At 49.4% G+C, this 23,704-nt stretch overlaps 12 protein-coding genes and 1 non-coding gene across 13 annotated transcripts; 8 read left to right on the top strand and 5 right to left on the bottom strand.

The window, feature by feature from the left end:
* Positions 1-219: 219 nt before the first annotated feature.
* Positions 220-1,536, bottom strand: BO97DRAFT_362734 (MCP1 family protein). Its single transcript, XM_025692475.1, has 2 exons — positions 1,156-1,536; positions 220-1,068 (listed from the first exon to the last, which is right to left on the bottom strand). The coding sequence occupies exons 1-2, from the start codon at positions 1,385-1,387 to the stop codon at positions 281-283; spliced, it is 1,020 nt and encodes a 339-aa protein (XP_025554476.1). The 5' UTR covers positions 1,388-1,536; the 3' UTR covers positions 220-280.
* Positions 1,537-1,753: 217 nt separating this feature from the next.
* Positions 1,754-2,836, top strand: BO97DRAFT_207882 (putative C2H2 finger domain protein). Its single transcript, XM_025690556.1, has 3 exons — positions 1,754-1,884; positions 1,981-2,007; positions 2,084-2,836. Exons 1-3 carry the CDS (start codon positions 1,876-1,878, stop codon positions 2,693-2,695), a joined length of 648 nt encoding a protein of 215 aa, XP_025554475.1. The 5' UTR covers positions 1,754-1,875; the 3' UTR covers positions 2,696-2,836.
* Positions 2,837-3,156: 320 nt separating this feature from the next.
* On the bottom strand, positions 3,157-4,502 carry BO97DRAFT_411462 (pyruvate dehydrogenase (acetyl-transferring) subunit E1 beta; the record flags this gene model as incomplete). The annotated part of the gene is made up of 4 exons (XM_025696183.1): positions 3,157-3,658; positions 3,690-3,976; positions 4,059-4,182; positions 4,252-4,502. 4 exons carry the CDS (start codon positions 4,500-4,502, stop codon positions 3,157-3,159), a joined length of 1,164 nt encoding a protein of 387 aa, XP_025554474.1.
* Positions 4,503-4,856: 354 nt separating this feature from the next.
* Positions 4,857-7,034, top strand: BO97DRAFT_384315 (metallophosphoesterase family protein). The gene is made up of 2 exons (XM_025693419.1): positions 4,857-5,139; positions 5,211-7,034. Exons 1-2 carry the CDS (start codon positions 4,952-4,954, stop codon positions 6,916-6,918), a joined length of 1,896 nt encoding a protein of 631 aa, XP_025554473.1. The 5' UTR covers positions 4,857-4,951; the 3' UTR covers positions 6,919-7,034.
* A 101-nt stretch (positions 7,035-7,135) lies between these two features.
* On the bottom strand, positions 7,136-8,794 carry BO97DRAFT_384313 (enoyl-[acyl-carrier-protein] reductase). Its single transcript, XM_025693418.1, has 2 exons — positions 8,446-8,794; positions 7,136-8,361 (listed from the first exon to the last, which is right to left on the bottom strand). The coding sequence occupies exons 1-2, from the start codon at positions 8,676-8,678 to the stop codon at positions 7,320-7,322; spliced, it is 1,275 nt and encodes a 424-aa protein (XP_025554472.1). The 5' UTR covers positions 8,679-8,794; the 3' UTR covers positions 7,136-7,319.
* A 414-nt stretch (positions 8,795-9,208) lies between these two features.
* Positions 9,209-11,054, top strand: BO97DRAFT_460825 (glutamyl-tRNA(Gln) amidotransferase subunit HER2; the record flags this gene model as incomplete). Its single annotated transcript, XM_025699356.1, has 4 exons — positions 9,209-9,347; positions 9,413-9,737; positions 9,803-9,978; positions 10,037-11,054. 4 exons carry the CDS (start codon positions 9,209-9,211, stop codon positions 10,900-10,902), a joined length of 1,506 nt encoding a protein of 501 aa, XP_025554471.1. The 3' UTR covers positions 10,903-11,054.
* BO97DRAFT_362714 (SPRY domain-containing protein) lies at positions 10,821-13,520 on the bottom strand. The gene has a single exon (XM_025692474.1). It carries the CDS (start codon positions 13,054-13,056, stop codon positions 11,206-11,208), a length of 1,851 nt encoding a protein of 616 aa, XP_025554470.1. The 5' UTR covers positions 13,057-13,520; the 3' UTR covers positions 10,821-11,205.
* A 358-nt stretch (positions 13,521-13,878) lies between these two features.
* On the top strand, positions 13,879-15,740 carry BO97DRAFT_384305 (snoRNA-binding rRNA-processing protein ENP1). Its single transcript, XM_025693417.1, has 3 exons — positions 13,879-14,339; positions 14,411-14,655; positions 14,712-15,740. Exons 1-3 carry the CDS (start codon positions 13,968-13,970, stop codon positions 15,580-15,582), a joined length of 1,488 nt encoding a protein of 495 aa, XP_025554469.1. The 5' UTR covers positions 13,879-13,967; the 3' UTR covers positions 15,583-15,740.
* A 308-nt stretch (positions 15,741-16,048) lies between these two features.
* Positions 16,049-17,235, top strand: BO97DRAFT_403317 (putative SNF7 family protein Fti1/Did2). Its single transcript, XM_025694712.1, has 2 exons — positions 16,049-16,200; positions 16,320-17,235. The coding sequence occupies exons 1-2, from the start codon at positions 16,156-16,158 to the stop codon at positions 16,902-16,904; spliced, it is 630 nt and encodes a 209-aa protein (XP_025554468.1). The 5' UTR covers positions 16,049-16,155; the 3' UTR covers positions 16,905-17,235.
* Positions 17,236-17,459: 224 nt separating this feature from the next.
* On the top strand, positions 17,460-17,532 carry BO97DRAFT_t66. Its single transcript has one exon. It is a non-coding gene; the product is annotated as a tRNA-Lys (tRNA).
* Positions 17,533-17,661: 129 nt separating this feature from the next.
* Positions 17,662-18,118, bottom strand: BO97DRAFT_411455 (uncharacterized protein; the record flags this gene model as incomplete). Its single annotated transcript, XM_025696182.1, has 3 exons — positions 17,662-17,664; positions 17,739-17,853; positions 17,904-18,118. 3 exons carry the CDS (start codon positions 18,116-18,118, stop codon positions 17,662-17,664), a joined length of 333 nt encoding a protein of 110 aa, XP_025554467.1.
* Positions 18,119-19,225: 1,107 nt separating this feature from the next.
* BO97DRAFT_460823 (uncharacterized protein) lies at positions 19,226-19,703 on the top strand (the record flags this gene model as incomplete). The annotated part of the gene is made up of 2 exons (XM_025699355.1): positions 19,226-19,440; positions 19,498-19,703. Coding segments are annotated over exons 1-2 (378 nt in total), but the record flags the coding sequence as incomplete, so codon positions are not given.
* A 1,422-nt stretch (positions 19,704-21,125) lies between these two features.
* BO97DRAFT_384299 (uncharacterized protein) lies at positions 21,126-23,696 on the top strand (the record flags this gene model as incomplete). The annotated part of the gene is made up of 7 exons (XM_025693416.1): positions 21,126-21,295; positions 21,356-21,844; positions 21,908-22,432; positions 22,506-22,644; positions 22,723-22,799; positions 22,851-22,924; positions 22,990-23,696. Exons 1-7 carry the CDS (start codon positions 21,135-21,137, stop codon positions 23,694-23,696), a joined length of 2,172 nt encoding a protein of 723 aa, XP_025554465.1. The 5' UTR covers positions 21,126-21,134.
* Between the last annotated feature and the right edge of the window lie 8 nt (positions 23,697-23,704).

The following is a 23,704-nucleotide window of genomic DNA, read 5'->3' as shown; positions in this document are numbered from 1 at the left end:
GCTCCCGGCGCGGCGCGCAAAAACAGAAGGGGAAATCTACACTCCCATCCTATTGAATAGGATAAGAGGCTGTCAGCCGGTCGACCTGGGTCAAGGAGAATTTCTTTGCTTTCGACCAATACCAGCGGGCATCGAGGAGGTAACAAGAGCACTGAGATTTATCACCTCTTCCTTAACGTCGCTGTTCTCGCTGTAATTATGATTAACACGCCTTTTTTGGCAGTAATATGTTCATCCCCATGTATATCATACATAGAGCAAAAGTAACAGATATCATAGCTCATAACCAGGCCTTGATCATGGGGACCTGGTTGTAAATGTCATTCCATCCGCTGGCTTCCCACCCAGAGCCCGGTCCGGCACGCCCAATGACCCCTAGAGCACCAGCCAGCCAAAAAGATGCACCCACCGCAGCAATAGTATTTACAGCCCACCACATTCTCTTTTGTCTTCGAACTCGTTGTTCGCTTTCACTATAACCCAGGTAGCCTTCGAGTGAACCATTTTTTACACCGCGCTGCTTCCGAATGGTCGCAACTTTCCAACCCATCCAAGAGGCCCACCCACCGACGAAATGCCACACTCCAACAGCAACAAAGACCAGATAGTATATGTTCCAGAAGATCGGGGACCGTGCAATGCCGTGAGCAACATAGCCAAGTCCAACTCCTGAGCTTCCGCCGTCAACCAGGACCGGAGCGATGCGATTGACGAGGACATGCACACCAAGTAGTGGAATGAGTGAATAGCCCAGGCGAGCCTGTAGACTCATTCGTGGCCAGAACGTGAGAGAAGATCGCTGCGACCGAGTTTCCGCGCCGTAAAGTCGGGCCCGCCGTGAAGACCGGATGTTACGAAGGGCAATCCCAGACAGAATATGCACCAGAATTGGTACGGTGAGAACGACATGTTCAAGTGACGGGGATTGGTAGAAAGGCCTGGTGAGCAGCAGATAGTTTTCACTTGCGCTCACCGAGCGGGTCATGAGAGGAAGTATTGAGGTATTGGTGAAGTGCAGAGCAAGAAACAAGCTAGGTGGGTACGTCGAATATCGTTGAAATGCAGTCACTGGATAATGGTTGAGAAGCAGAGGATCAGTTCACGCAGGCTTATATGCGATAGAAGCGAAAGATACGGGCAGTCGGGGAGCCATACACCATGAATCCCAACTATGTCCGCGGAGACCCAGAGTCACAGATGACGCTGCGCTCGTGTTCACCCGCAGTGACTCTTGGGACTGCGCGTGCAGCTTGGGAGAATATTCGCTACTTTCAAGATCTGGAAACCCATCCTCCACTGGAGAAGGGTCGATTTCCCGCATAGAGATAACCGAGCGGGTGTCGATGTTTTCTGGCTTGTGTGGAAGGCTGTCTGGGGCGGAGGCCATGGCAACAACAGCACCGAAGGATAGGTCAAGAGAGTGCGCGAGAGAAAACAGGGAGTAAGGAGTCAAACTGGTTCAGCTCATTATTTCCAAGGACTAAATGTGAACGTTTCCTGGGACAGTGAGAAATTGCGAAAGAGGGAAGAACGGACTCTGGGAATTTGGAACTTGGAAGCTGGGATGATATTACAGGACTATATAATGCACATAATTTGAAGTTGAATGATTGGATCGATGGTTATGTGTACTAAGCTAGAACCCCATGATCTGTAATTTTAACAGAACGAGAGAGGTACTGTAATTTTTGTGACATGGCACTGTAACTAACACTTATGCAATGTCAGAAAGTAAGCTTCGACAACAACCTTCCGAACACTTCCCTCTCAGTGTCAATAGATCTCAAAAATTATACTTAGCAGTCCTCCCAGCTAGCTGAACTCCCTAGTGAATCAGAGTGTATCGTCCTTACGATCTCATCATCTTGTTTGAAGATGGCGCCTGCAAGTGCCCGCGACACCCTCTCCTTCCGGGTCATAATCCGGGAAGCTAGAGCTATCGAAGATAGAACTTTTTTCTGACAGAAATCTCCTACATAGCGCGGCTTTACCAATCCTGCCCCCAAGGTTCGATCCCACCCGATACTAGGCCCCGCCTCATCTCAGCTTTTGTTGACGTGGTCTCGCGTTCTCTTTTCACCAGACTGAATCGGCGCGCTCCGCTTTAAACTCTTTCACCTGCACCCTATGCAACAAATCCTATTCTCGTCACCCTGAATACGAAGCCCATATATCATCGTATGATCATCAGCATCGCAAGCGTCTGCAGGATCTCAAACAGCTTTCACGAGACCCGAACGCTGCGGAGAAGGCAAGAAGAGCGGAGCGGAAGGCCGATGCGGAGGCCGGCTTGAGGGTTATAGGCACCCCTAATAGTGGCTCTTCTGTCATCGGAGCAGGTAGCGGGAATAACCATAGCTTTGGAGGCGGGGGAGGTTTCAAGAAAGGAGGGTTCAAAAGTTCCTTCACGTCAGTCAAGGGACCCGTCGGCCCTGCTGCACCTACCAAGAAGAACGTTCTAGGAGGGGACGACGATGATCATGACGACTCCGCTACCCCAGAATCAACACATACAAGCAATCGCATTCGAAGTACGGCAGCGAAACGGTCTAGTTCTCAACATAGACTAGAGGAGAGCGACACTGATTGTGAAGTTGCCGACGGGAATTACTACGATCCAAGTCATCCTACAGATTGCTATCGTGGATGTGCCGGAAGTAGAAACGAGCTCCAAGCTGGAATAGCAATCGTTTGAAGAAAAGAGACGCCTTGAGAATCATGAGGGTTGTAATTATGTAGGGGGTGGGTGTTGCTTGATTGATGGTCTACTTGTTCCGTCGGTTGGGATCTTGGTTTAGCAAATTCCTGGTCTTTCTTTCCACCATAAGTAGCCAAGTCAGTTTCACGTGATCTTCCGACATGCATAGAACAAGGGTATCATCGCTTGTTCAGGTGTATCTTGATGGTGAAACAACCACAAGTGGGGTTGTTCAGAGAATTGCGTTAAAGCAAGGACCCGATGTTTAACAATGCAAAATGGAATTGGTTCTGTTGTATAGTCGTACAAATTTCAGGTCAAATAGTAAGGCAAGACGAGATGGAATATTGGGTGTGACTGGCAAGAATCATGGGATGCTAGGCACACAAGCCTTTGTTATCAGTGGTTGCTTCAACACCGCCTTTTCTTCATGTACTGGTCATATACACGGAGTTACCTCACAGGCGCAGCAGCTTGGCAGCCTGGTTGACAATGGTGTCCTCCTGGGGGAAGCTCATCTGCTCCAAGCCAACGGCGTAAGGAGTGGGAACCTCGGCACCGGTGACACGAACAGCAGGAGCAGTCAGGTAGTCGAAGCCATACTCCATGGAGAGAGCAAGAATTTCGGAAGCAACACCGAACATGGGAAAGCCGGACTCGACACACATGAGACGGCCGGTCTTCTTGAGAGACTGAATGATGGTCTCCACGTCAAGAGGCTTGACGGACCGAAGGTTGATGACCTCAGCCTCCACGCCGTACTTCTGCTTGAGCTGAGAAGCGGCGTTGAGCGACTGACCCACACAGCGAGAGAGGGAAACAATGGTGAGGTCCTTGCCAGGGCGTTCAATCTTGGCCTTGCCAATGGGAAGAACGAAGTCGTTCTTCTGAGCGGCCTCGCTCATAGGGAAGGCCTGGCCGTACAGGAGCCTATCAAACTGTGTCAGGGATGATAGAATCCTGTGTATTGATCATTAGGGGGAGAACCTACTCGTTTTCCAGCACAACAACGGGGTTAGGGTCACGAATAGCAGCCTTTAGCAGGCCCTTGGCATCTTCGGCGCTCCAGGGGGCAACAACCTTCAGACCAGGGATGCTGCCATACCATGCAGAATAGTCCTGAGAGTGCTGAGCAGCAACACCAGCAGCGAATCCGTTAGGTCCGCGGAACGTGATGTTGCAAGGCTGAATTCCTCCGGACATGTAGTGCGTCTTGGCGGCGGAGTTGATAATATGATCGATGGACTGCATGGCAAAGTTGAAGGTCATGAACTCGCACTTGGCGGGGCAAAGGTAGGTTAGTTGAAGCATTCGCGCGTAATGATTAGATACCTGAAGCTCTTCATCAATGGAGACTCACAATGGGGTGCAGGCCAGCAAGGGCAGCGCCGACAGCGAGACCAGTAAAACCAGCCTCCGTAATGGGGGTGTCGATAACTCTCTTCGGGCCAAAGCGGTCAAGCAGACCTCTTGTCACCTTGTATCTGTATCGGTTAAACTATGTCAGTTTCATGATTTGTGAGCGATGGTTGATGATAGAAGGGTCGCCGTACGCTCCGTTGTACTGCGCGACCTCCTCCCCCATAACGAAAGTTTTCTCATTGCCCTCGAGCTCCTCGGCGAGCGCTTCGTTCAATGCATCACGAACTGTGACCTCTTTGGCACCGGTTTCGGTAGCGTAGCCCCGGAGGCGCAGGACGGAAGGTGCGCAAGCAGTTTGCGAGAAAGCCGGGCGAAGAGGAGTCGAGGAAAGGCGCGAGGAAAGCAGACGAGCTGCTGGGCGGAAAAGTCGGGGAGCAGCCATGGCCGAACTGGAGGGTTTGATGAAAAGATTAGGAGAAGTGGTCAATGGTGTACGATATGCAGATGAGGAAGACAAACTAGAGAAAGCAACCGGGCAACACCTTTAGAGCCTCGTAACTTATTCAACACGGGAATCTTCCGTTCAATGAGAGATGTGGTTTTTGGTGAGAGCTTCGAGAAAGACTGTTGGGCCCTGGGCTGCCTGACTAAGCTAAGATTCTCACCGGCGCCTTCTTCCGTTCCGTGCAAATCCGCGTGACTGCCGATAAGGAGACTGCCGGCGATAAGCGACCTCCGGAGTAGTGACTCCCCGGAGTGTTATATCGACGGAGGACAGTAAATACCTCTCGGACGACGGAGTACTACAGAGTATCATAGGATTTTTCCAGTAGTGCGGGCGCCGAATCTATCGGCTTCACTTCCACTCACTTCTACCTGGGACAGATCAAAATGCCATATATCCTGTTTGCGGCAGCAGTGCTGCTGCTGTCGCCTTCTCTGTTTACCTCATCCGTCCGCGCAGCACAACCCTCAGCTCCGGAACCTGTCGCGGCCCCATTACGCGATCTGACTTGGGGGCAACTCAACTTTCTTCATACTACAGATACTCATGGCTGGCTGGCCGGTCACCTACAAGAGTATGCGATTTGAATACCCTTCGTCTGGCTTTGTCAAAAAGGTTCTTACTGATCGAGTATCTATGTGACAGGCCGTCTTATGCGGCAGACTGGGGGGACTACGTCTCTTTTGCCGCCCGCATGCGCGAGAAAGCCGAGTCCGATGGTTCAGATCTGCTAGTAATTGATACAGGGGATCGAGTCGAGGGTAATGGTTTATATGATTCTTCGGAGCCCAAGGGCGTCTACCTTTCCGAGATCTTACGCCACCAACATATTGACCTTCTGTCTTCGGGCAACCATGAGCTGTATAAAAGGACAACGTCTGCGGCAGAGTTCTTTACTACGATTCCGAACTTTCGTGGTAATTACCTAGCATCAAATATCGATATTTTACACCCAGTACTCAATGAATTCGTTCCTTTGGCCCCTCGCTTCAAGAAGTTTACCACCCAGAATCAAGGGATTCGCATCATCGCCTTCGGCTTCATATTCAACTTCAAGAATAATGATAACAACACTCATGTTCGATCTGTGGAGCAGACAATCAAAGAAGAATGGTTCCAAGATGCCATTAGAGACGAAGATGTGGATCTCTTCCTCGTCATTGGTCATGCCCCTGTTCGCTCCGATGAATACAATGATATATATCGGGAGATACGCGCTATCCGATGGGACACACCTATTCAGTTCTTTGGAGGGCATTACCACATTCGAGATTATGTGCGGTATGATTCTAAAGCCTATGGGCTAGCGAGTGGCCGATTCATGGAGACCATCGGCTTCATGTCGATTGACGGGTTATCCACTAGCAAACACCACTTTAAGCCCGCCCTCGCAGCGCCTAAATTTGGTCGGAAGTATATCGATAACAACTTGTTCTCATTTTATCACCACACCGGTCTGGACGAGACCACATTCCCTACAGAACATGGCCGGAACGTATCATTGCTTATACAACAATTCAGAAGCGCCCTCAAGCTGGACACATTACACGGTTGTGCCCCAAGAGATCTCTGGATGTCCCGCGTCAAGTACCCCCATAGGAACAGTATATATACATGGCTAGAGGAAGAAGTGCTCCCTGCTTCTCTGAATGATGAATCTCGTACTGGAAAGCCGGCACTTGCCATCGTGAATACGGGAGCTATTCGCTTTGATATCTTCAAGGGACCATTCACTCAGGACACCACGTACATTATCTCTCCCTTTTCGAGTGGGTTTCGTTACGTCAAGGATGTGCCTTACGACAGAGCGAAGTTCTTGGTCGAGGTACTCAATAAACAGCCTCAAATAATGACTGCGCAGCGTCAACACATAGACCTACCGACCTGGTCACTCGCCCCTCCTGAGCAATCAAAGCCTGCAGATGATGCAGCCGCCCCCTTCGTCAAGAGTTCATATACTGGTTGGTCCGCTGCAGGTTTGCTTACCGATCAAGCCTTGCTTTCAGTCAATGGCTATGCCAGGCCTGATCTAGTCCCTGGGTATACTACCACCGATGATGCCGGCACTGATGGTGATGATACTGTCCATTCCCATCTTACCTTTTATCGGGTTCCGAATTGCATTCAGTCCCTGGTAACTCCAAACGGGTCTGACGAGCTAGAAACGGTGGACCTGGTCTATATTGACTTTATAGAGCCTTATGTAGCTCTGGCGGCCAAGTTTGCGGGGCTCGATGTTGACTTCTCGCAAGATAGTGACGTCTACATGCCGTCTACTAATCTGACAAGCCTAATCCTGAACTGGGTGAAAACGAATTGGGCTTGTGACGACGCGTCATCTGAATCTGAGTAGTGTTCGTAAGTAGCATGCATGGCAACGAGGCCAGACTCTGTAACGCTCTTTTGTTTTCTGAGCCACGAAACCTTAGGTAGTATAAGCTTCTATAGAATGTCCAGAATCATGACTGCCTTGTCTCCCCATCTTATCTATGCCTAGAATAATCAATTACTTGACTGGCTTTTAGCTTACTTTAGGTCCTTGGTCTTCCTGAAAAGAAATCTTCACCATGCGGCTTACTATGCTTTATTGGACTTTAGGCAAACACGATCTTGATGGTGATGAAAAGCCAAACTGGATGGAACATTAGTAGTATACATGAGCTAAACACTAGCTAGCTTTTCAGCGTCGTGAGTTGAGGCCAGCATTCTACACCCCCTTTCAATGTTGCGATAAGTAAATTGAGATCACGAAATTCAATCCTCAGCCTCGTACCGAAGCAAGCCTTTTCCACTGCGGAAACCACTCAGTGTTTCCTGCACACCAGCCAAAAGCTCTGCACCCTCGCTGTTCCAGCGCCATTTGAGCTCTTCCACGGGGATATCCTTGAACTTGCCTGCTCTTGTCAACTGTAACACATCGTTGATCGTGTTCTCCTTGAGTTGTGGGTTCTTGTCGCCCCATTTGCTGACCCAGAACCCATTAAAGGCAAGGTTCTTGAAAATAAGGAGGCCCGACGGCAGTGCAACCGGCTGCTTCGACATGGCTCCATAAGTGACCAGGTGCGAACCCGGTGCGAGAGTTTTGGCCAGTGCAGTCGCGCTTTTACCGCCAACGCAGTTCAGCGCCAAACGAATAGGTTCTCTCCCCTTGCGTGTGAGTTCATGCACAAGATTCTTGAATTCACCAGACAGCAACTCGGCTTCCGTCACTACCGCCGTCGCACCCAGATCACGCAGTTCCTGCTTCAAATTCTCAGTCTCTTCGGGCGTCTTCCGTTCCCGTACGACGTTGAGTGTTTTGATACCCCATTCCCGCGCCAGCTGGATAGCAGCTCGTCCAACACCGCTGTTAGCTCCATTCTGAATCAACCATTCTTCTCCAGTACGCATCCAATCCCAGTCACAAAAATCCTTGATCATCCGGTACGCTGTCACAGGATTTACGCTGACGGTACTGACCTGAAGCGGAGTTAGGCCTTCCTTGTCTTCGATCTTGATTAACTGCGACTCGTCCATCTGTGCATGAGTGCGCCAAGTGCCTTGTCCAGTCTGCTTCATAACCACCCAATCCCCTTTCTTGATGTTGGTGACATTGGAACCAGTGGAGATGACCTCAAACGCGCCTTCATTGCCGGCAACCGCGCAAGGCGTTTGTGTACCAAGAGATGTCTCGAAGGGTGGCCTACTCGGATAGACGCCCTGGATCTGGTTTACGTCGGCTGGATTTAGCGGCGCAGCAAGCAGACGAAGATTGACTTGAGTCCCATGTGGGGCGGATATGGAATGCTTGTGAAGCCTAGATCAACACATTAGACTCACGGTCCCTACATCCGTATATTTTCGAAGATCCAGGAAAAGCTCAGGGTATTGATCTACTTACTGCAGAACATCCTTTGGCTCCCCGTAACGAGAATAAATAAGGGCCTTAGCTTGAGTGTAGCCGTAGACGGAAATCCATCTTCTGCTTTCCAATGGGTGACGGCAGCTGACCCCCCGCCATTCGTGCTGCGTCACCGCAGTGGACGGCGCAAGGTTTCTGAGTCTGGAAATCGGCCCTCCGGCACGGCCGCGGCAAGCACCCAACGCTGACCGTCTCAAACCGGTGGAGATCATATTGACAGGCCTGTGTTATCCTGTGTTGTACAGAGTTGGTCCTCGCGTCAGGTGATATCGCAAGCGAGTATGAACTGCGTGTTCGATTCTCTGGGAGAAAGTAGGGTTGGGGAGAGCGAAAGGAAGAGAGAGCTTGTGCATGACGTCGTTCCTCCTCGGGCCGACGGAAAGGGGGAGACGCCGTTTCGGGTATGGCTTTTCTAGATATACGGTACCTTGTTTGAATGGGTACCTATCTAGAACGTCCGAGGTCCTTTCCTTTGCCTTCCTCATTCGAACCGGTGTTTCTAAGTAAATTTACTATCCCAAACTCAACGACGAAGCAGTAGGACTCACCAATGGGGTACGTTTGTCCAGAGTCGGAGCTGTCAAAGGTAGGGTATGTATCCACCAATACGGAATATTTACGCTCACCGCTCGGTGCATCCTGGGGGTTATTGCCTACTTTTTAGTCTCCGCCTCCCGATCTTACTTTCTACTTCTACTCCGCGTTCGCTCAGTCTCCTACGCTGGATTATACTAAGAACTAAATGTCCCTCTTGCGCGAAGCAGAGAGATGCATCGCCAATCAGAGCTCTTGCGCTGCTCTGAATGCATTGACTAGCACATTGTGTCACCCGAGCCAATGGCAGAATCAAGTCAAAGAAGCCGATATCCGGAGAGCAGAAGGTAACCACCAACATTTGACTACACCACGCTAGAGGCTTACCCGTCATCTCTCCACCCTCGAGTAGGTCAACCCAGATCGCGAATCGACGGCCGACTAGTAGTCATTAAGGACAACATCTGCACACGCGACCTCCCAACCACATGCGCTTCGAGAGCTCTAGACACGTTCATCAGCCCATTCAACGCTACTGTCGTGCAACACTTGGAGGATGCTGGAGCCATCGTGGCCGCCAAGGCCAATCTTGACGAATTTGGGATGGGATCCCACTCGGTGAATTCTACTTTTGGTCCGGTCAGGAATTTGTACCGCAATCGCAATGCAGAGGATCTGTCGGCCGGCGGCAGCTCGGGAGGCAGTGCAGTGGCTGTTGCTACAGAACAATGTTACACGTATGTGCGTCTCTTTGGCACTTAAGATTTGTGAAAGGCGTTTTCTAACAATGATGCAAATACAGAGCATTGGGTACTGACACGGGGGGCTCTGTTAGACTTCCTGCCGCCTACACGGGGGTTGTGGGCTTTAAGCCTTCTTACGGACTGATATCCCGTTGGGGGGTAATTGCATATGCAAATTCATTGGATACGGTTGGTATACTCGGAAGGGAAGTGTCTAGAGTACGTGATGTCTTTGGTATGCGTTACTTGTGACTCCACATCGTGTCACCTGAAAGACTCGCTAACTCTTGCAGACATCGTAAATCAGCACGATCCGCGTGACCCAACTAATCTATCCCCTGATACTCGATCACGCATTTATGCCCACCTCAAAGCACCTCGCCTCGAGTCTCGCATGACGAGACAATCCCTCAAAATTGGTGTCCCAGTTGAATACAACATCTCTGAGCTTGCTCCTTCTGTGCGACGGGCCTGGTCTCGTTCACTGAATTACATGCTCCAGCAGGGACATTCCGTTCACTCGGTATCTCTCCCAACAACTAAGCTTGCCTTGTCAGCGTATTACGTCCTTGCACCCGCTGAAGCGTCTTCCAACCTGGCTAAATACGATGGAGTCCGTTATGGAACGAGCTTTGATGGTAACCACTGTGACCCTCAGAATAACAGCTATCTCTACGCAAGAGCGCGAGGCGAAGGGCTCGGCTCTGAAGTCAAAAGAAGAATCTTACTTGGAGCATTCAGTCTCAGCGCTGGCGCTATGGACAACTACTTTATACAGGCGCAGCGCATCCGACGTCTCGTACAGCGAGATTTCAATGCGGCCTTTGTGGCTACTCATCCACTGATGCCTCGTCGACGCGATGGAGGTGATGTGGAACCCGAGAAGAGTCAAGCTCAAGTTGATGTTCTGATATGCCCGACGGCACCGTCTTCGCCGCCAACACTGTCGAGCCTTATGGGCGAAAGGGCGAATCCCTTGGATGCTTACACAAATGATGTTTTCACGGTGCCTGCCAGCTTGGCAGGTCTCCCGGCTGTCTCGGTACCCGTAATATTAGAAAGCACCGAGAGCTTGGCCGGCGTTCAGATAATAGGCCAGTATGGCGATGACGCACTAGTCTTGAAAGTGGCCGAATTACTCTCCGGTAAGCGCTTCTAGAGATCAATTTAAGATGTGATAGACATCAGTTTCCCACGAAAAGAACCTTTGTGATGTCATCTCAGACTTGATGGTTGCATCAAAGGAGAAGCCACTCGTGACTCGTGGACCCGACGTAGTACAGTATGCAAAGTCTTCATGGGGGCACAATGATGATTCCAGTCATGGTCGTAAGAAGATCTAGGCACTTGCATCCAGTGCCGAGTAGTCTCATGCGACATGCAAATCAAGGGCTTAGGGACTTGCTTTAAGTGCAATGATCACAATGGGTATGGTCAGGGTTCAAATATGACATAGCATTGTTCACGACATTTCCATATCTCCATCGCCCGCCGCGGTTTCTGGCGCTGTAGTCAATTGCATCTCTGGATTTGGGGTACCCGCAGTATCAAGGCTCATCGCATCTTCAAAAGCGATATGGCCGGGGTCATTTTCACCGACACTGGCGGGCTCCGGGGTAACGGCGTTCGCCAGATTCGCATCATGAACTCCAGAACTGGGGGGTATAGCAGATTCGTACGCGGCCTCTACGCCCCCCTTTAGCACATCCGAGCCCCCAATAACAGTTCCAGTACTGGAGCCATCTAGTTCAGCGGTTCTGACGACATTGCCGTCCACACCGCCCCAGGCGCACATTGCTTCCACTTCATCAACAATATCAGCAACAACATCTTCGACTATTTGTTCGTTGAAGCGCTCTCCTATTCCGTACACTGGTTCGTCATTTTCAGTTTCAGCTGGCGGGCCAAACCACCATGGACCTTCGAAGCGGCATTCAACAGCCCCTCCACCATAACAACTGACAGCAGGGTAGTAACCAATCATTCCATCGTCTGCGTTCTCTCGTTCACCAATTCCCAAATTATTGGTGCCATTGGCCAATCTGCTCGCTGGTGGGAGAAAGGCATACAGCTCTTTGAAGGGCGTGCCCATCTTGACTCCGTTCTTGAATATTGTGATACTGGAACCAGGAAGGGTACGTAAAGATGCATCTTCACCATTGAGTGGCGAAGGCGGACCGAACGTTGGCGTTTCTTTGAGGTTGAACGCATAATCTCGCAACTGTTTCGTGGAGAATACGTTCGATTGCTGCCAGCAAAAATCGGACTTGTAGTGGAACGGGATGCGGTCACGTATGATGTTTGTGATGAAGGACGGATTGAAACTCGTCCTCGAAGCATCGCCGTCGGCATTGGGTTCATATGTGCCTTCAACGATTCTTTTGTGAAGTGCCAGAGGGGGCAATGTGATCAGAAGCCCAATGACATCCCCTTCTCGAATAGATTCCCCCTTGGGGAAAAAATATTCACAGCGCATGCGATTCACCACCTCGCCATTTACATCACGAATACCGTAGCCATAGCAGTCAATTCCAATATTGACATCGAGATCAGCCTCCCTTCGGGCGAATCCGAGCCGGACATGGCCTCGTGCCGTTACGCCAGGATTTCCTGATGTGATGGATTGGGGCTCATTCAAAACACCACTTACTATGCGCGCCTCGTAATAATATGACCCTTCTCGCGCGCACACGTTAGCTCGCGCGGTATGCCATGGCTCGTTGGTCGTTACCGCACGAGCATCTTCGCTGAAGAGAATCGCAGCCGGCGAGTCTTCAAAACTGAACCGAGCATGATAAGGTGAGACATCAGTTTGTCGATATTTGATGTGTGGAAAGCCCGGGTCGGCTATTGCATAGCTATAATGGAAGCCATTCTTGTTCGTAAGCTTGTCGACAACCTCATAAAAATCCCAGCTCTGACCGATTATTTCTGATCTTTTCCTGTTGACAAAATTCATTTGTCGGGGCTGCGGAGGTAACAAGTCCGAGGCACGGGGTTCGGCAAGTAACAAAGGTCGTAATATACTTAATTCCGAGCTCGGAAGCGCAGTGCTCGGAACAGCAACGGCCCTCTTTTTGGCGGGTTGTGTTTCTTGATCCAAGCCTTTGGCATCGCGCTTCTTGCGACTGTCTCGTTTTGTGCGTTTCGACCTCGTACCATCGGCCTGTGCGGATGCGTTGCTAGGCGGCGCAGGAGAGGACCTGACATTCGTGTCTGCTAAGGTCCCGCCGAATGATGTGCCCACAGAGGACATGGTTGGAGAGTCCACATTGAAGGGGAGCGCGGAACCTGTTTGTTGCGTAGATGCCATTGCTGCAAGGAGTCTCGCAATATGAAGGCAGCTTGGGGTGAGATACTGTCGCAAAAGTATTAGGGAGGGTCCGTATGGAATCCTCCTTCGGCTGGAGTCGCATTAGATTCTTTGAGTCTTATATTGAGGATATTCGTTGTGACAGCCAGAGTAGGTTTGCTAACGTCCATTCATCCAGGTGGCTCGTTGGGGTGCACTGGCGACTGTAATCGAGGGACCATGACTTGTTAGATGCATGACAGGATTGCAGAAGCAAAGCATAAACCCAAATACGTTGAAATATTGAAGAGCGAACAAGACGCAGGTTCCCACAGGGTGCTAAAGTATTGTACCAATACACGGAGCTAGCAGTGCTTTATTGAATGTCAGGAGCGACTTACCCTTGATGTTGACAAACAGACCAGGCTGTTTGTTCTGTATAGGTTGTTCCGAGATTTCTGAACTAAGCATTGAGTCTGGAGAGATTTAACTTGTCACCGCTGAATATTGATGAGATTGGCCTGACAGTATTCAGGGGACAAGCACAATTTTCGAGACTACAGGTTCTTCGACGGTCAAGTTGCCAGGGCGGAAAGTGATCGAATGAGACAGCCTTTGGAAGCGGTGAAATAGGTTATGCCGGCAATTCTTCAGACAGAACTTGGAATGTTGTTTGAGAAGAGAAGAGGGGCAGAGGCGGTAAGCTAGAATAGCCACTATTGGTACAAGATCTTAGGCGGTCGAAGCACAAACACGGCAAAAAGGTGAAAAGGTCACATGATCATGAAATTTACACACATTTTGTCAGAATGATATAGAGAGAGTAACACTCGCTCCATGCGTGTTGACCTAGCGCATCGACTTCTTTTTCTATATTCTGAGAGAATCAGCACGTATTCGACTTTCCCAGCGAAAGTCCAAAGTGTCCCACCATGCCTAAAGCAGCGTCTTCTCGCTCCGCCGCCGCTCGCCGGCACAATCCTCTGGCTGAGGATATGTTAACACCAGCGGGCCATTTGAGAACACAAGCAACCAAAAAGGCCAATCGCAAGTCCCGTCAAGATGAGGATCAGGAAGACAGCGAGAGATTTATCGATGCAAAGATGTCTCGCAAGATCTTGCAAATCGGGCAGGAATTGGCGGAGGAGGATGCCGCAGAGCGAAAAGTCTCAATGGGTTCCGCTACAGACAAGCTGAATACTGCTTTTGACTTCGAGTCTCGGCTGGATGACGAAGAGTTGCTCTCTGATGACGAGCAGTTTCAGGACGAGCAATGGGACGATGTGGAGGAAGTAGAAGAAGTGGTATGTTCCTCGGCCGTTCTCTGTCCTCTGGGGATCAGAGTAATTGTGTATATACTAACTTATTCACTTAGGAGGTCGACCCTAACGACCTTGACATGTTTCATAAGTTCGTTCCAGGAGGAGATGAAGATCCCATTTTCAATCCCCGTGATCCGAACGCCGAGGGTCAGACTACGAATCTTGCCGACTTGATCCTCGAGAAGATCGCAGAACATGAAGCCAGGCAGGCCGGCGAAGGCGGACAATTCATTCAAGGTGGAGGGCTGCCAGAAGATGCTGTGCAGATCCCTGCGAAAGCGGTCGAAGTTTATGAGAAGTGAGATTTTTTATTCAGGCCTTACGATGTACCTCCCCATGCTAACAACAAATTAGGGTCGGAATGATTCTTTCTCGCTACAAGTCTGGTCCCCTCCCGAAACCATTCAAGATTCTCCCGTCTGTTCCCAACTGGCCCACTCTTCTGTCGATCACTCGCCCAGAATCTTGGTCTGCCAACGCCGTTTATGCCGGTACAAGAATCTTCATTTCCTCGAAGCCTGCAGTTGCACAGGAATTTATCTCGACAGTATTGCTTGATCGTGTGCGTGAAGAGATTCACGAGACCAAGAAGCTCAACGTTCATACCTACAATGCCATGAAAAAGGCACTTTACAAGCCTGCTTGCTTCTTCAAGGGGCTGTTGTTTCCTTTGGTCTCGAGCGGAACATGTACCCTTCGTGAGGCCCACATTGTCTCCTCCGTCATTGCTCGGGTTTCAATTCCGGTTCTGCATTCGGCGGCTGCTTTGCTTCGTATGTGTGACCTTGCTGCGGAACAGTCCCTGCGATCTTTAGAGAGTACTGGTGCGGTGAATGTCTTCATCCGCATCTTCTTGGAGAAGAAATACGCGCTCCCATACAAGGTCATTGATGCGCTCGTCTTTCACTTCCTGCGATTCCGCGCAAACGAAAATGCGGACGAGTCGATGATGACTGACGTCCCTAGCCGTGACGCCAAGGCGTATAAACTTCCTGTTCTGTGGCACCAGTCGTTGCTCGTGTTCGCCCAGCGCTATCGCAACGATATTACTGAGGATCAACGAGAGGCTCTCCTAGATTTGCTCTTGGTTCGAGGTCACAAGGACATCGGACCCGAGGTTAGGCGTGAGTTGCTCGCCGGTAGAGGAAGAGGAGTTGTTGCCCCTGATCCGGAGCGACAGGGTGCAGTCGATGCTGGAGACGATACGATGGATGTCACATTGTAGTCACATCGCCATGAAGTTTTGTCTCTGGGATGACTCAACCTTCTGCATTTAGCTATGATATGATCACGGGTCGTGACCGGCATGGGCGTTATCTGGGGGCATTCGATTTGGCACATGATCTTATTTTGGTTTTTTTTTTTTTTTTTCTTTTTTTCTTTGCTCTCGGTCTTTCGCCAACATTCACAAAAATCATATTCGCATCTGATGGTCGTATCCACGCTCTGAATATAAATACATCGATCAAAGAATGGTCTAGTAGACAGATCTAGTACTTTTGCAGATTGAACGCATGAGTGTAAATACCTAGCTTGACTATGTGTAAAATTCGGGCCCCCCGGCCTTTTCGCTCTGTCTATTAGTCGGTAACCGGAGTTACTGTGCCCGCATAGCAAAACGTGTCGATACGGCAATCGGGATGACGTTGCCACGCTAAATCCCCGCCGCTATCGTTGCACCTTCTCGGAAACCTGCCTAGTTTGTCCTCGTAAAGTGTTGTCCATTTGGTCTCGAGTCCTCATTTTACTGACTGCCTTCAAGTGATATCAATTAGTGCCTGTCTACATATTGCCCAATATGGTTCGAAAGGATCCGATTTTCGAGGCTCGTACTAATGTCAAAGTGAGTTCACATCTTTGTCTCCGCAGTTGTTATAGCCGCGATCGCCTTGTCTGTGGCCGTACCTATTCTATTTTGTGTCCTCTACCTGAACTCACGGGAGATCCTCATTATATTTATAGCTGCATTCCAATCGCTTGAAGAAGGAATCTGCACGCGCTGAAGCGACATTCAAATCCGAGAAGGCAAAGGCCGACAAAGCGATGAAAAATAGAGAGTTCCAGATCGCTCGCATCCATGCTGCCTCTGCTGTACGAGAGAAGAGAAGACAGGTGACTCTCCGTGCGGAGGCTGCGCGAGCAGATGTCATTATCAACGAACTCAAGGCGGCTCAAAGTACGCGAGATACCTCCCGGACTCTTGCTTTGGCATCAAGGGGGCTAGATGCGGCTTCGAAGAGTGTCAACCTAGAAAATCTGGTCTCGCACGCAAACAATTTCCTGGCTCGCTCCGAGGATTTCAAGATTGCTAGCAGTGCCATAGAAGATGTCGCTCAGGGTGTTTCGATGCAGGAATACGGTGCGGAGGGTGAGGCCGAAGTTGATCGCTTGATGGAGCAACTTGCGGACGATGCTGGTGTAGATCTGCGCATAGCTCTCGAACAAGATACTGTCCCCAAGGAGGAAGTCAAGGATCAAAAGCAAGTCGACTCGGAACTTGAGGATGGTCTGGGTGCTAGGCTAAGAGCTCTGCGGGCCGCAAACTAGATGCATATTCTGAGCGCTATTTATCTGCTCGATGTTTGCTAATCCTTCTTCTTTCCTGGGCGAATTCGCTGGCGCTAGAACGGGCGCAAGCAATCGGCATATCTATTTCCATTTGTCACAGCTTGTTGCTGGGTTGCTACCCTGAGGTGTTACCGGCTATCCTATGTTCAATCTTTAGTGCGCTGAGAGGTCGCGATGTATGTATGTACTGCACACAAGTGGCAGAACGGCCTAGATGATATTGTCAACAGTTGGGTCATAAATCACTGCTAAGCGTCGCTCTTGGGGTCTCCCATGCCAGTGTTGCACTCCTCTCGGCGTACCATGCCATTCACATCATATAATTTCCCACCGCATATACCTTGGTGATTTCTTGCGGGTAGATACTGTTTGACCCAGCACCACCACAGTAAGGCTCCTGATGGTGTGAGTTGATAAAGAAAGAAATGCAGTGCCTGTCTGTGCTAGTTCCTCTAGAATTATAATGGAAATTAGGAAACTTTCTTCAAAAATTTCTTTATATTTTAGACCTTGTTTAAAACTAAATAAAATATAGCCGGGCTAGCTCAATCGGCAGAGCGTGAGACTCTTAATCTCAAGGTTGCGGGTTCAACCCCCGCGTTCGGCTTTTTTATTGCTTCTCAGTACATGAGTTTATAACAGTATCCTAGCACATATCTTTAACGCTATTTTTCTCCGCCTTTGCTTCGCCTTCCCTTCACACACACTCATCGCCAGGCTGAAGACTGCCAGCTATTTACTATAGTGTTGTTAAGCACGATTAGCCTGGCAGTACGAGGAGGTAGAATCATGACGCGTTCGTGGAATACTCACTATGTTGTTTGGTACCAACCAATATCCCGAAGAGCGTCGAGATGGTCGGTGAGAATCACAAGAAGGGTACCACTGCAACTGCTGACCTACAGGCCTTGTGAATATTGTCCACACTCTTTGTTGATTTGCATAGTAAGGCTCCTACTGCACGGCCAAGATACATACAAATCCAATGGTAGGATTTCAAGGAAAAGGCACGATAACAGAACGATCAACTGGACGCCTCGGAGACTCGGGGAATCCTGCGATACTGGAGTGGGTGTTGTCTCCTTGCTAGGGTCAACCTCTTGTTCTGAATGCGCAACGCCAGCCTCTTGCGTCTGCTTGAATTCTAGCCGGGAGTTGTCGTCGTCCGCTCTATGGATGTTCACCGACACCATCGTTGTAGCTGATCTACCTAGTGAGTCACCAGCAGCAAGGGAGATAATCAGTCACAAAGCCGGTAAATGTAGCTCGGAAAGATATGGCTCCCTCTAAGAAACGATTCGTTCGAATGAAGGAAGCCGTCAACTGAACTGGTTGAGTATATTGAGCTAGATTTGAGCACCGTTTGCTGACACAAGATGTAAGGGTAACATACTCTTCGTGAAACACATCAGGTGTTGAGATACCGATAGATAACAACATCATCTTGTTGGGACACATTAGTCTGTTCCGCCGTACACGTGGCCTGCTGGCACGTCTGCCTACCTACACACTTGCTGCCGCTAACCCGAGGTTTAAGTGCGGGATTATCGTCAGCTTACCAGTCTGGTGGGGGTTGATCTAGCGAGGGTCTAACCGACGCGAGCTGCACATCGGCACCATCTAAGCTTTGAAGGATCTCTTAGGCGCCGTGCCGTCCACAACAGCTGCCTACATGAGACAACCTTGCGTACGGGACTGTTACAACACAAGCGCGAAAGACTGGCCGGCGCCGCAGGGGAATTAGAGCAGAATGAGCCATCACTTCCGAACAATATGTAACATCACTGAGTTAATATTTCAAAATGAGGAATAGGCTTCTCGGGTCGACTGTCTTGATCTCCGTCACTAAGTTGTCACTGCGTCGATTGTCGTGCTTGGCCAGTTGGCAAGATTTCGTCATGTGGTGCTCGGAGCCCCTGCATCTGTTGTTGGAGCTCCGGACTATACATGAAGCGGCAATCAACATCTTACTAGTCAGTCGTGAAAGGGAACGTGTAGTGTAAAGAGGTAAGTCTATGAATGATCGCAATTCTCTCGAGACGGCTTGGACGACGACGGTAAATCGGATCACCTAGTGCATCAACAGACTTCGGACTACGAACCACAAAAAAAAATTAAAAAAATAAAAATAAAAATAAAAAGGATAAGAAAAAGGCAAGGAAAGAAAAGAAAAAGAAGCAATAGACAGAAAAAAAAATGGATCGAGTTAGCTCCATCAGGACCAGTGCCTGAAGATCTGCTAGATCAAATACATTATTCGACATCAATTGGCATACGGGACAAGTAGTCCCATCGGCCCACCTGATACTTGTACCCTGACCCGAATTGAACACGTCTTCAACGATGGAGAGCGCCAGAGCAATGATGTGCCCCGACGATAATAGATTCGAGGATAGTCACGGCACACAAAAATTTACTGATGTCGCGGAGAATCAAGAGGCAAAGACCAGAGGCTGGAACGTTTTGGACAAAGTGAACGACGAAGCTGGGCCGAAATGCAGCATTACCCAGATAGGTTCTCCATTTGCACAACATCAATAACCATAGCATTGCCAAATTATGCCAGAACTAGCAGTCTTCTACGGTGTACAGCCCTCACAGATCGAAGAAGCCTTTCCATACAAGCCGCTCCAGGAGGGTATACTAGCTTTGAGTGCGCATCTACCAGGCTACTATGCCGCACAAGACAAATCACACCTGCGCCCAGACGTCGATGATGTCGCTCTACAAGCCACATGGAGCAATGTCTATGCGACGACGCCGATCTTTAGAAGACGTTGGACTCTGTCAATACACGTTGCTTTGTTGCTCGTTGTGCAGCGCGCACAATTGATGGCGTCGAAGTGTCAACCTGGAGAGTCTACTATGCTTGCATGCAATACCTTGGCTTTTTCTATCAAGGAGATTATTCAGAGGTCGGCCCCTCTCAGTTGATAGTCGCCTGCGACAATAGTGTCACGGATTCTGTTGTGTCGGGGCCAATCGAATGAGTGGACTAACTGGCCCGGTTGATCAAAGAGAGAGGATTCCGCTGTAAGAGACTCGATGTCCCCTTGGTTTTTCATTCACCTGCATTAGACTCTAGACTTCCAGAATTAGAGGCCAACTGCAAAGGTCTCTCTTTCCTCTGCCAGGGCATTCCTCAGGGTCTTGTTACCACGGGCGCCGATCTTAGCTCCAGCTACCCCGTTCAACAAACAAGAGGTTGGTGCGGTTTACCGAGCTCGTTGAATGCATTTTGGAAGGAAATGAAATGCACAGAACCTTTGTCATCGGAATTGGGCTTACCCCGCTTGCATTGCAAATGATCCGAGCCAAGCTCTCTGGGCAGGACGCAATCTTCTTTACCGTCCATCGCAAAGGGCCAGGATGCCTGGATTACCATGAGTCATGTGCAGCAGCAGCTTACTCTATGATACAACTGAATCCAATGGCGCGCTGATTTTGTAGGCACGGATACCGATGTTGTGGACCTTTCCACGATCCATTCCAAACCATTTCAGTGTATGTCCCATTCATTTGAAGTTTTCGCCTTGAAGGAAAAGTTCCTCCGACTTCCCAACCCCTGAAGCCGCCAGTAGTATGTTCTTTACTCGAGGAAGCAGCTGGTTTCGCTTTAGATAAAGGAGTGTCGACTTTCAGTACGAGCCTAGGAGCTCCGTCAAAATACATAGAAAGCCATTCGATTCATGGCCTAGTTTGGAATTTGGAAATCAGAACCATGAACTCAGTAATGCACATATTATTGTTTAGCCACTCCAGAGAAACACTCTTTCAATCAACTTTTGGTACAGTACGTCATTTACATTTTAGAGAACGTACTTACATATTGTTGTGACGTGTGTAAGTATAGAGCCGTATACTAAGTAGGTCCTAGCTTTCAGAGGGTTCCTAAACAGCGGTTCTGATTAGTTAGAATATTATAAATTAGGTTTGTATGTCTTAGTTGACTGTTTAAGTCAAGTCTGAATTTTTTTTCAGCATATATTTTATATTCTTCAAATTCTTTTTATGATTTATATAGATATATGTAGTAGTCTGGCCACGTGACTCAAGCCTATAAGCGAGTTTCCCCACACAGAGATGTCAGTTAGCTACCACCAACCACCAAAGGAATCAATATCGTGTTCCGAAGCACCTTCTTAGTAGCCTCATTTCGTTGACAATACTCATTAATAGATTAGTATTTCTTACTCTAGTACAAAACCAATGTCTCAGGGTCGGCAGGCCGCCTGTTTGAACTGTAGGAGAAGCAAGGTTCGATGCAATCGAAGTAAAGATGGAACATCACCTTGCGATCGATGCAGACAGGCTGATGTGGAATGTGTCGTTCCAAATCACCACGTCGGCAGACGCAAAGGGATTGGAAAGTGAGTGTAACGTGTAAGTGACCCTTGTAATGACAGCACGTACTGACGCAAGCACGTCAGCAAACGCAAAGGGCTGGAAAAGGCACTGCATCAGATTGAACAGGTCATCAAGCGGCCCCGAGCTGAAGGTGCCCAGAATGTGATTTCGAGCCTTCGAGGGCTGCTCGACAATATCCAAAGAGGAAATCCAGCCTGCGAAACGGATGATCTATCAGAAGAACCGGAGCGATCGTCCGGCTCACCAGCACCGGAATACGATAACCCGGGAGATGGGTTGTCATTAGATGATGCAGAAAATCCCTTGCAACTACTCGCACGTGCCTCCGACTTGCAGCTATCACCGGACGACACGCACAATGTACAGAGAGCAACATCCTCGGCATCATTTCAGCCCTCGGGCATATACAATACCAATGAGAATGGCGACGCCGCGGCTTGCGCAACCTCTTTCTTTGTCCTCACTCGCGCAAATTTGGATATTGGTCCAACTGTGGACCCCATTGAGCTGGGGCTCGTTACAATCGATGAAGCAGAGTCACTCTTCTCGTAGTATGTTCGATGGCAATCTCAATTCCGCCCCAACAACCCGATCCACTAACCGCCTCCCCCCAGCTTCTATCGCAACCTCGCCCAAAGTCGCTGGGGCCTCGATTCCATCGTGCATAATGTGTCATTTGTCCGTTCGCAGTCTGCGTTCCTGTTTACCTCAATAATAGCTGCAGCGGCCTTGTTCTTGCCCACAGCCGCAGCATTATCGAAGAGATTGTCTAGACATCGTGCATCCCTAGCCCATAACGTCATCACCCAGCGTCATAAATCAGTTGAAATAGTGCTGGCTTTCATGGTAAATGTTCCATGGATGGATGCTGGGAACTGTCTAGGTGACGACGATACCTGCATTTACATGGCTGCTGCTTTGACTGCTGCATTGGATTTATCGCTGGATAAAGTTGTACTTCCTTCAACAAGCTTTGATGCCAGTCTTTTCAGAAGACTTGCCAAGGCGGAATGCATTGATGCGAAGAGAGCACTACAGATGGATGGCTTCGGTGATGTGGATCCAGACTCTGTGTGGGGTCGAAGGCTTCTACGTCGACGCGAGAGGGCATGGGTCGCACTTTTCGTACTCGAACGAGGGTAAGCTTTCTATCCATCAAGCCCTCACTCGAGAACGTCCTTTGTTCTACAGCACTCTAAATAACTCTTGCAGTGTATGTTTGGCCCGAGGGAGAAGCTATACAGTGCCTATAACGGCACTTATCGAGAACTGTGACAAGTGGCACTTTTCTGATATCGCTGATTCTCACGATGGTCCAATGAATTCTATCGCTGTCCTTCGCAGGGACTTGGTTGGTTCCCCTCCGTGGTATTTGTCATTTATAACTCACTTACAAGAGGCTTCTAACGGAAATCGCCCCGCTTACTAGGATGGGCTATTCAAACAAGTTAAATCCCATTGCAATAGATATCGGGTCATGGACACTGGCTCTGGAGCCGCTCAACTGTACGTATGCTGAACAGGTACCTGGAGCATATGCTGACCTTCGACACATAGGATCAAAAAACTTATTGAGGATTTTTACCATCAATGGCATGAGACCTGGGCTCCTGCTATTGTGGAAGATCAATGTAAGCACTTTTGCTACGCTCGTGCTCATTCCCTCAGTAAGCCGAGATGCTAATATCATACCAAGCATTTCCACCTTACGTTGAGATTCTACTTATACACACGAGGCTGTCAACATTATCACACGTTATCAATCACCCCACCGCGCCACTCGAAGTGAAACGCTTCTTCCGCGCAGCCGGGCTATCGTCTGCGTTGAACGTCCTAAGGGCAGCTATCCAGGGTGAGTCACGGTTGAAGTCCATGCCAAACAACACTGTTATCATGATTTCTTTTGCAGCATGCTCGGCATTAAGCTTGAGTGCTATGCCTGCAGATAGCAGATCCAGCCTGGCCCCTAGCGTGCGTAAATTGATCGAAGAAGCCGCGGCGGTGCTGGAACGAATCGGCGCTACTCCAAGCCATAGGAACGGGGCTTCCCTAGTATATGGCAGATTCTTACGGGAGCTTGTTCGACGTTTTCCTTTGAGCTTACAACATGAGGACTCAATTGAAACGCGACCACTAACCCACTCCGGAAGGCTGCAGCCACCGATGACGATGGATCCATATGAGTCAGTCATCAGAACGCAGGAATCATCCTGTTTCATCCCTGTATCCTGGTCCGAACCTATTCGATTCTCCGCCATGTCGGACAACCAAATCATTGACACCGTCAACCAGGTGGACACGGCATTCGGGACGAGTGTTCCGGGTGTTCCTACGGATGACTTGATGCATTGGGAATGGCTTGATCTTGGAAGCAGCATTGCGGCCGAATTTAGCAGCATATGATATACTAT

This window comes from Aspergillus homomorphus (assembly GCF_003184865.1).
Source record: "Aspergillus homomorphus CBS 101889 unplaced genomic scaffold BO97scaffold_5, whole genome shotgun sequence".
Lineage (NCBI taxonomy): Eukaryota > Fungi > Ascomycota > Eurotiomycetes > Eurotiales > Aspergillaceae > Aspergillus > Aspergillus homomorphus.
Note: the sequence above shows the minus strand (reverse complement) of the source record. Positions and strands in the feature narration are given on the sequence as shown.